Here is a 10,900-nt window from a genome sequence, read left to right as displayed (position 1 = left end):
CAGTTACACGTGAAATTTCCACCAAAACGGGAGCACAAATCAAAAATAAAAACCAAACCCAGAAAAAATGACGTCATGAACAAAGAAGAGAACGCACAGCCTCTTGGCTTGTTCAAGGGAGCGAGCGTGGCCGAAGTGGAAGAGATCATATATCCCATCAGCATAGACACGAATTGGGTGGTCGGACGAGGAAGAAAAACCTGCAGAACTTCTACCGTTGCCGTTCTCGGTGAGCGTTGTTATGTTAATGGCGGTCTGCCTCCTTTGCCGTTCCCGGTGCTTGCAGCGTTGTTAATGGCGGTCTGCCTCCGCTCCGACTCTGTTGTTCCAACACCGCTCTCCCCCATCCTAAACTTCGCCCTGTCTCCCGCTCCTCTCTCTCCTTTCTCTGTCTCTCTCTTCCTCTTGTTATTATTAGTAGAGAAAAGTAAGTTGGAAATATGTATTGTGTATGTGTATTTGTGTAATTGTGTGTGTAGATTTTTTATTTATAACATCAATAATTATTTTTTTAATTTATTTTTAGAGAATTAAATAGAAATTTATCCTCACCCATTCATTTAATAGCAACTAGCGATTGAAACATGTTTGATGTTTATGTGTAATTTAAATTTTATTTAATTAAATAAAAAGAAATGAATATAAAAGTAATAATTCATCAAATTTGATTTAATATTTTAATTTTAAATATATATATTTAAAAATGAGTTGGGCCGGTTTAGAATCGATATGAATCAGCTCGAAATAGTCTGGTCCAAGATTGGGTAATAGTCTGGTCGAAATAGAAGTGAAGTCTCAAAACTTACTAAAAATTTGGGTAAATTGTAATAAGTATTGTTGATGTTTGGTGTAATTACGAATACTCCCTCATTATTTGAAAAATTATTAATATTTCCTTGATATTTTAAAAATAATGGATATCCCCCTGATGTTTGATAAAATTATATAAACTTTAAATGGAGGTATGAAATTATCAACGTTGTTCTTACTTTTTGTATGATTGATATATACAATAATTAGAAGGTATTAGGATTATAATTCCTTAATTGATTCTATTTACATAATTGATAATTAAAAAATAATAATTAGTAATAAAATCAAATTACTTTGATGACAAATTTTCCATTTAGTATTTTTTTTTAAAAAAGAATTACTTATTCATATTTTATTGAATATGTATTTTATCTACATAAGAAATAATCTATTACTCAATAAACATATAGATAATATTTTTTTTATTAAAAAGATAATTCGGACAACCAAACGGACTAATCTATTTAATTGTAATGCGTCTACCATTATTTCTTTAATATTGAGTGCAAGAAATATTAAATGTCATAACAAACGCCCACAAGTCGAAAGGTTAAACCTGTGGAGTTGGACTATGTATAGGTTGACAACTATGAACCAAAATTTCTGAGGGTCGGTCTGAAATATTGCAAGTCGAGGACCTCGAGACGAGACATTAAGAGCCCGTTGGATTGTGTTTTCATTTTCATTTTCATTTCAGTTTCCAACAATTGGAAATGTGTAGAAATGCTTTATTGATTTTGGTGCGAAAACTGAGAATATGTTTGGATTAGTTGTTTTCAAATATAGATATATAGGTATGAGAATGTTGAATATAGATATATGTATTTTTGATGTGACAGAAAGACAACTATGGCAAGCACATGTGATCTATATAAATTTGAAATTGAGAATTCAAATGGGAATGCATTCTCACTAAAAATGGCTTGACCAAACAAATTCCTATCTACCCAAATAGTGAAAAGTGGAAAAAAATCTCATTGAAAACACAACCAAACAAGCTCTAAGAGTTCTATAGAGATTTTCACTAAGTATTGCAGTATCGTGTTTCATTGACGGGAGACATAGATAGTCTATGTAATTTTAGCTGGTTGATTGATAAGGTACTCGACTGACTGAACTGAATTGTCGGAATCGTGATATGAAATCTAAATATTGGTCTAAACAAGTTCCATCAATTTACTATTATGAATCTAAATTGTTTTATTTATATAAGTGAGTCAACAGTTCAAAAGCCAAAAAAAGAAGAGAGACTGACATTTTAAATCAGTCCCTTTCCAGTGCTTAGCACGCCAACTAATTCATCAATTGGTTGAATTGACCAAAATTGCCCATATGATTTTCTAATGAAAATATTATATATATATATATATACATAATCAAGAAATCTGAAAAAAAAATTAAGGAAGAAAATAATCATAGCTCGTATGATGGGATTAATATATAAAACAAATAAAATTTACGTATAATTTCTAAACAAATTATAAAATTCGGGTGGCTATATATAAAAATAATAAGTTTTATGATAATTAAAAAAATTACGATTAATGATTTATTGTTTGAATGGTGAGGTTGAGATCTCCCCAACTAAAAAATTGTGAATTCGAGTTTTACAATTACAGATATTCAGTTTATTTTAAATAATAATATATTATTTTTTGTTTATTTTAAATTTATTAATTAATTTAAAAATATAAATGCACTTCAGAAGAAAAAATTACAAATCCTGGGTTGGATCCATCATCGCACCACGACATGATTTAATAACTACACCTATTTAGAAAAGGAAAAAATGCAAGCAATCCCATTGTGATATCGCAAGTGAGCAAATTATTCTCTTATGAAAAAATAAATAGCGATTTATCTCTCTGTATTTTTTAAAATACAACAATTTACCTCCCTATATAAGGAGGTAAATTGCTTTATTTTAAAAAGTATAGGGGGTAAATTGCTATATTTTTTCATAGAGGAGTAATGTGCTCATTTTCAATATCACATGAGGGTAAATTGTTGTTCACCCATTTAGAAAACCACCACTACAGATGAAGTTTTAATGCTTTGCAAATATTTTACTTTTCTAACTTATTATGATTTATTAACAATTTGTCAAATGAAATTGACATTCTTTGATCGGTACTTGCGACATATGGTATACTTTTAAGTGTGGTAAAATGCAATTAATCATGCAAAAAACTATTGATTATGTATTTATATTATATAAAAAATAAAATTCCATTTTTATTCATAAATGATGGTTACTTACACCGCGACACTAATTTTTTAAATTATAAAAATTATCTTTATATATTTTCAACCACCAGCAGTCGAATTCTTCTTCTCATTGATCGATACTATCTATCAATACTAATATGAGAATTTCACTCGCGCCAATTTTTTTTTTTTTGATAATATCCCTAAATTAATTTTATTTTATTAATTATTTATCTCTTTTTTTTAAAAAAAATATGATGTGTTAGTTTGTATATCTTATTTTTATTTATGACATATATTAACGCGTAGATATATAAATGCATGAACAACGTGCCGTAACGTTTAGTATATAAAAACATATTTCTCATAAAAAAAAATATATTTCCCAATTTATTTTCAATACTCTCTTTCAATTTTTGCTTATAGAAAAAAGATCCTAACCCAAACTAATTAAGGAATATCCAAACAACGGGGAAATTCTTGTTTGGACGTAACTCGTCAAATCTAAATTAATCATACGATAAGTGCAGTACGCTTGTCATGTGATTGGTGCACAGTTTAGGAAAAATGACCCATCACAGAGCAATTGTAATACACTTGCTATGTGATTTGATTGGTTCAGCCAAACCAAATCTGGGCAAAAATTTTCGCCAAACAAGTATATATATTAACACTATAAACATTTATTTTTTATTTTGAAGATTATAAAATAAAATAAAATGCCAAACTAGCTATCATAGTTCTCAAGTGAGAACAATAAGAAAGAATTTACAAACTACAAAAGAAAAATCAGCCCCAATTCCTATTAACGCATGTAGTTATCATAATTCCGATTCTCATTGGTCGGGGACGTCCCTGGTGGCGCGTGTGATGACACGCCACCACTGCCGCCGCCGCCATGCATGTTACTACTCAACATGAACATGTGTTGCTGTTGCATTTGGTTAGGGTACTGCACCTGAAACCTGCCCGTCGTTGGAGCCATTGTTGCCGCCGTGCTAGCCACATGCTGCGTAACCCTGAATGTGCCGAGTGTGACAGGGAGCTGAGGTCTGGCGGTCGACGTGGAGGAAGGGCCTCCCGTGAATTGCTGCACCATAGCCCGAAAGTTGGTCGTGTCAGTGTTGAATAGTGTGGTGGGGGTTCGTCGGGAAGCCCTCGACCGTTTGCGGACGGGTTTCGATACACGGCCCTGATTAGGGGTCAAGTCATGATCATTTCTTGAAGTGGTGGCGGCACCTGTGGTTGTGGCGACGACAACGTCGGTGGTAGTGATGGTTGATTGAGGGATTTCAATCGGATTGATATTCGTGAAATTATTTGAAAATAATTGCATCCAATCACTTGGATTTGACATTGATTCTAAAATATTAGATTATATATATATATATATATATATAGAGAGAGAGAGAGAGAGAGAGAGAGAGAGAGAGAGAGAGGTGATCTTGATGAGAGCACTTTGGATCAAACAACAGCAAGTATGGAGGAACGGAAAAGAGTAGAGTTGTGGGATTGAGTTGAAAGACCTATATACAAAGAGTGGAATCTAACTAGTCATGGTCAATTTTTCATTTTTTTTTTAAATATTCAGTCTTGATAAATATTAAAAATATGAATATAATAAATTAAAATACAATTTTCCGATTGAATTTTTATTTTTATTTTTTAATTACTGGGTTTTATAAATATTAATATGATGTATATACTATATTGTATTATATATTTAACTAAAAAAATATCCAAAATAATTACTTAAAAAATTATTATTCATGATTATATTAGATGTATATATATTTAAATAAAAAAAAGAATAAAAAAACAAAAAAGATTTTGGTCAACCCTATGGTACTGGTCAAAGCAAAGACTTTTATGGGTCATTTGGTCTTCATAAAGCAAGAGATGATGTCAAGTGAGGGCTCACGTGGGTATGAATCATTTTTGGCATTTGGTGGGGTTTCTCGAAGTGGTTGTTGAAATCCCACAAGAAAATTTATTATTTTTTGCATTTTAATGATTATGATTTCAAATTTTATGATAAATAATTGGGTAAATTGTAATCATCTTTGTTAGAGTTTGATATAATTATGAACATCTCTTATTATTTAAAAAATTATCAATACTTCCTGATCTTAACGATCGTCTAACAGTTAGCTCGATCTTTTAGTATCTGTTAGGTTTTCATCTATTTTTTATGGTGAAGTGATCAAAATGCCCTTGTGGACTGTGAACTATAATTTAATTAATTATTTTAAACTTTTTTCACGAACTAAGTGGATAATTGTTTAATAATTTTTAAAATTTTTCCATTTACTTCGTTCGATTTTTTTATTAAAAAAGAAAAAAATACAGTAAGGGGGCAAAATTGACAATTTCATAAATCAATCCAAGAATTACATAATTTCTCAAACATCAGGGGATATTTTTAATTTTCGAACAACGATAGAATATTCGTAATTATGTCAAATCTCAAGAAATGTTGATGTAATTTATCCTAAATAAATATTATTAATCATAATTTACTTTGTAACTAATCTTACTAGCAAAAATTTTCTTAAAGCCAATGAAATTGGATGTGAACTAAAAGTTGAATTATAAGAACGAGTAAATTACATTTACACCCCCTGATGTTAGATTTAATTACACAAACTTTTACGTCCCTAAAGTGCATTAAACTAACACTTTTCCAAACGATGTACCTCTAACTTTTACACAGAATAAAAAATATTTGTGTACTTAGCCTGACTGTATGAAATGTCGACGTACTTTGAGGAATGTATGGGAAAAATCTGGCTCGACCAAGCGGAACAAATCATACGGCAAGTGCAATACATTTGTCATGTGGCGTACATTCTCAGGGAAAATGAGCAATTACATAACAAGTGTGATGCACTTGCTTCTTAATTGATTTGATTCTACCAAACGTGATCCGGACAAGAATTGTTCGAAGGTATGAGGTGATGTAGAGCACTAGTGCGTAAGCAATGACCTGTACTAAGTGTTTGTTTTTCTGTTATAATTATTACAAAGCTTATGTATTTTGAGAAGACCATCTCCTATATAGTAAAAGGAAGAATTGACTATGGAGACAAAAGAAGTAACTCGGAAATTCCCATGTTTGAATAATTGGGATGAGAATATACGGATTTTGGAGAATTTAATGGTTGGATTGAATGATTAATTGAGCTTCTTTCTATTTATTTATTTATTTATTTCTTTTTTGATACAAACAATCAATTACACCGTCAATATATTAAAATTTTGAAAACTCACAAAGTACGTCAATAAATAAAAGGTAAATTAGAGTTTTTTTTTAAAAAAAATTTGACATAATTATAAATATTTTTTTATTATTTAAAATATTATAAATATTTTTATGATTTTAGCGATAGTCTAACAATAAACTCATTCCGTTAATTTTTATCAGGTTTCTATCATAATTTTTATCAGGTTTCTATCATTATTTAAAATATTAATGTCTTTTTCGATTATAAATTATAATTTTACATATTTTTTAAAAAAATTCTGAGATATTATTTGAGAAAATTGGTATGGCCATGGACTTGGCAAGAACGCAACCGAAGCATAAAAATAAGCATATAAATTACATTTAATAAATACAGTAATCAAATAATATAATTAATGAAATTAATAATAAATTTTAAATCAAATTTCTTACCTCTCGATTTCTTTTCTGTCAAATGTGTGCGTGTTAATGTGTGTTTATATGTTTTTTTTTTTTTTTGTGTGTGTGGGGGGGGGGGGGGACGTGCTGCTACCCCCAATTTCCATTTATTTATTTTTTTTGTATAAACTTTTTTTTAAAAAATATTGATATCCTCTAATTTCTTAATTAATATAATTTGTCCCCAAATATTTTATAAATCTCCAATTTTGTCCCTTCAAGATTTTATATTCAAATTTGAACATATAATTTATTTATAATAAAATTTAAATTTTATTAATGATTACCGATAATCTTTTAATTATGTATAAAATTTTATGGACATTGCATATATACACAAGTCTACACACTATACACACACGATATCATATTTAATTAATTACTTCCAACTAACACTTAATCTGGAAGCGCTCGTCACTATGGGTGGCCGTCTACCAACAGTTTATGACACTAAACAATAGGTGAAAATCGCAAGAACCTTAAGGCCACCGAGTGTCATATAGGTAAGGTCATTCCATCGGCCGTTGTCTAGATCGTAGTCTAGTACATGGAATTGATCGTCGATTCCCGTCATGGACTAAATATCTATGCTTAATATTCTAATTGTATTTGTTCACTTGATCAGCATAGAAAATTACTATCTTATTTGATCATCTATTGAGGCCACAGACTCCCAAGAGCACAACACACATCAGAACACATAGGAGATCGTTATTATCTCATGATAGGTGGGGGATACTCTCTTAGAATCCACCAATCTTCATACATGTTCTGACTGCACTAGAACAAGGCTTATAATAATCACGTCAAAACACAATCATCTTTTGCAAGGCCAAGTCGTAGGGGCTTCCATATGACGACTCCCAGCAAATCAGTGCAGTACAAGTTTCAATAAAAACCTTGATGTCCATTCTTCGGGTTCTCAACATGGAACGTTTCAAATTCAATCCTTGTAAGCTGGTTTCGGATTTGTTATCAAATGTGCAACCCAACTTCATTGGTTAATTAGTGATTCGTGGGATTTATTGCAATGTATGAAAAATACAGGAGTAAGAACAAAAAAGTTAAGGCCAAATGAATACTTACTTTTGTTCATTTAATTCAATATTACATATTGAAAAGAAATTGCTTAATATTCCAATTGTATTTGTTCACTTGATCAACATAGAAAATTACTATCTTATTTGATCATCTATTGAGGCCACAGACTCCCAAGAGCACAACACACATCAGAACACATAGGAGATCGTTATTGTCTCATGACAGGTGGGGGATACTCTCTTAGAATCCACCAATCTTCACACATGTTCTGACTGCACTAGAACAAGGCTTATAATAATCACGTCAAAACACAATCATCTTTTGCTAGGCCAAGTGGTAGGGGCTTCCATATGACGACTCCCAACAAATCAGTGCAGTGCAAGTTTCAATAAAAATCTTGATGTCCATTCTTCGGGTTCTCAACATGGAACATTTCAAATTCAATCCTTGTAAGCTGGTTTCAGAGTTGTTATCAAATGTGCAACCCAACTTCATTGGTTTAATTACTGATTCGTGGGATTTGTTGCAATGTATGAAAAATACAGGAGTAAGAACAAAAAAGTTAAGGCCAAATGAATACTTACTTTTGTTCATTTAATTCAATATTACAAATTGAAAAGAAATTGCTTAAATAGATTACAAAAAAAGCTAATCTAATTGCTTTCTAATCACATATTCGAACAATCTCCCACTTAATCTAAAGTCAACCACTCATTTGCAATCTCATTCTATCAAGATGCTAAGTATGGGCAATATGTGATACGGGCTTGGTCAGTAGATTTGTCGTGTTTTCTGCCGATGTGACGCAATCCACCTCACATCATCTCTGTCTACCGTCTCTCACAGCAGATAGTGTCTAAGAATGTGCTTGGATCCGTGATAAGATCTTGGTTCCTTCACTTGTTCTATCTCCCCATTGTTATCACAAAAGATAATTATGGGCTCGATAATGCTAGGCCCTACACCCAACTCTTAGATCTAGTTTTTCATCAAAATCACATTCTTAGCTGCTTCCGAAGTCGCTATGTATTCAACCTCTATGGTGGAATCAGTTGTGCTATCCTACTTGGAATTCTTCCAAGCTATCAGACCACCATTTTGCTTGAATACGTAACTAGACTGAGATTTAGCGTTGTCTACATTAGACTAGAAGTTGATATCACTATACTCTTCCAATACCAAATCTCCATCGACATACAACAAAAACATTTGTTAAGCCCTCAAGTACTTAAGAATAGGCTTGATAGCAGTCCAATGTGCTTCACCAGCATATGGTTGAAACCTGCTCGTGACACTTAGACCAAATGCGATATCAGGCCTTGTGAACTGAACAACATACTGTATGCTGCTTATGACAGAGGCACAGGAAATGTCACTTATCTTTCTATTTTCCTAATTAGTCTTAGGAGAGTGAGTCTTGGAAAGTTTAATCCTATAACTCATCGGAATGACCCTTGTTTCGAGTTTTCCATCTTGAACATCTTCAAGATTTTCTCGAGGCTTAGGTCATTCCTAACATCCTTTTAAATCTATCTCTATAGTTCTTAATACTAAAGATGTAGGAAACATCACCTAAATCCTTCATAGAAAATTGCAAAGAAAATTATGTTTTCGTGCCATCTAACATCTTGACTTCAATCCTAGTGAGTAAGATGTCATTCACGTAAAGCACGAAGACCCAAGATGTACCGAGATAGGAAGAGGATGGAGTTTCTAAATTTAGTACAAGAGAATGATCAGACGGTAGCAAAATATGAACTCCGTTTTGCGGCACTAGCCAAGTATGCACCAGAAGCAATAGCGACGCAGGAGAATCATTGTTACCGTTTTGAGTAGGGGCTACGACCAGAGATCAAAAGAGGCCTCGCAGTTAGAATTTTAAAATTCTTGTTGAATCAGCGGTCCAGATGGAGAAGCAGTAATTGAAGACAAGAAGAAGGGGGAAGAGAAGAGGAAATCAACGTACACAATAAGGGAATCGAGTAGGTTGACGAAGAGGGGAATCGACCGTTCATTCTCAGCGGAAAGTGAAAATTTTACACGTGGTGGTCCCATTTTTCGAGGAAGTAGTGGACAAAGGTTCAGTGGATCCACGGGCTTTAATAGAGGTTTGTTTGAACGCAGCTCATTTGCTACGTCTTCAACTGGATCGGGAAGGGGAGCTGGACAGAGTTATGGTCGAGGACCAATTTTCCCTCCGAGCTGTTCTACCTGTGGAAGACAACACCTAGGGCCATGTTGGAAATGGGATGATATACCTAAGACCTATTATCGTTGTGGAGGTAGAGGACACAAAGCCAGAAATTGTTCGAATTAGACTATAGGTGTGATTGGAAGTGTTGCTACTAAGAGAGGCATAGGTAGAGGCACTGGAAAGATAGTGACCACACTATTAGTAGCAGTATGAAGGGGGCTGGAGCACAAGTTACTCAGGAGCAGACGTAAGCAAGGATATATAACATGACTAGAGAAGAATCCCCAACATCAAATGACGTGATATCAGGTACGATATTGTTATTTGACATTGTGACTTATGTTTTGATTGATCCTGACTCTACACATTCATATATTTAATCAGAACTTACATCTAAAATATCGGGGAAAAATAGCCCGTTAGGATATAATTTGATGGTTTATTTGCCCGTGAGAGGGGTGTGGTAGTAAACAATATTTAGGAAAGAGAGCTTAGTGGGAATCGATGATGTAAATTTACTTGTAGACCTTATAGTGTTGGATTTGAAGGAGTTTGATGTGATTTTGGGGATGAATTTGTTAGCACAATATAAAGCAACAGTCAACTGTTATAAAAAAGAAGTGATGATCGAATATTCCAGCAAATCGAAAGTAATATTTGTGGGGGATCGTCAGGTAGTACCAGTTTGTGTAATATTATCCATAGAGGCAAGACGATTGATGCTAGAAGGTTGTGAGGCATATCTAGTCCATGTGGTAGATACCAAGAGGGTTAATACCACATTGGAGGAAATCCCAGTAGTGAGACTTTTCTGAAGTATTTCCTGATGACTTACCAAGTTTGCCACCGCATAGGGAAGTGGATTTTTCCATAGAAACTTTCCCAGGAGTTGCCCCAATTTCTATTGCGCCGTACATAATGGCCCCAGTGAATTATAAGATCTCAAAAATAAAATTGAACAA

The 10,900-nt window shown here is 32.9% G+C and overlaps 2 protein-coding genes across 2 annotated transcripts in view; both read right to left on the bottom strand.

Moving 5' to 3' along the window:
- The window catches only part of LOC105167440 (choline-phosphate cytidylyltransferase 2), a 5,006-nt gene extending 4,565 nt beyond the window's left edge, over positions 1 to 441 (bottom strand). Inside the window, exons 1-2 of the mRNA XM_011087158.2 lie at positions 280 to 441; positions 98 to 232 (exon numbers count right to left, since the gene is read on the bottom strand). Of these exons, the coding sequence (XP_011085460.1) occupies positions 98 to 232; positions 280 to 347 (203 nt within the window). The 5' untranslated portion in view covers positions 348 to 441. The remainder of the gene's footprint in view (positions 1 to 97; positions 233 to 279) is intronic.
- On the bottom strand, positions 3,445 to 4,383 carry LOC105167576 (VQ motif-containing protein 22). Its single transcript, XM_011087350.2, has one exon. It carries the CDS (start codon positions 4,376 to 4,378, stop codon positions 3,827 to 3,829), a length of 552 nt encoding a protein of 183 aa, XP_011085652.1. The 5' UTR covers positions 4,379 to 4,383; the 3' UTR covers positions 3,445 to 3,826.

The sequence above is a fragment of the Sesamum indicum genome, linkage group LG8, assembly GCF_000512975.1.
Source record: "Sesamum indicum cultivar Zhongzhi No. 13 linkage group LG8, S_indicum_v1.0, whole genome shotgun sequence".
Taxonomy (NCBI): domain Eukaryota; kingdom Viridiplantae; phylum Streptophyta; class Magnoliopsida; order Lamiales; family Pedaliaceae; genus Sesamum; species Sesamum indicum.
Note: the sequence above shows the minus strand (reverse complement) of the source record. Positions and strands in the feature narration are given on the sequence as shown.

Bases quoted from the DNA above. Each gene is read 5' to 3' on its own strand.
- LOC105167576 (XM_011087350.2), bottom strand. From the start codon at position 4,378: ATGTCAAATCCAAGTGATTGGATGCAATTATTTTCAAATAATTTCACG.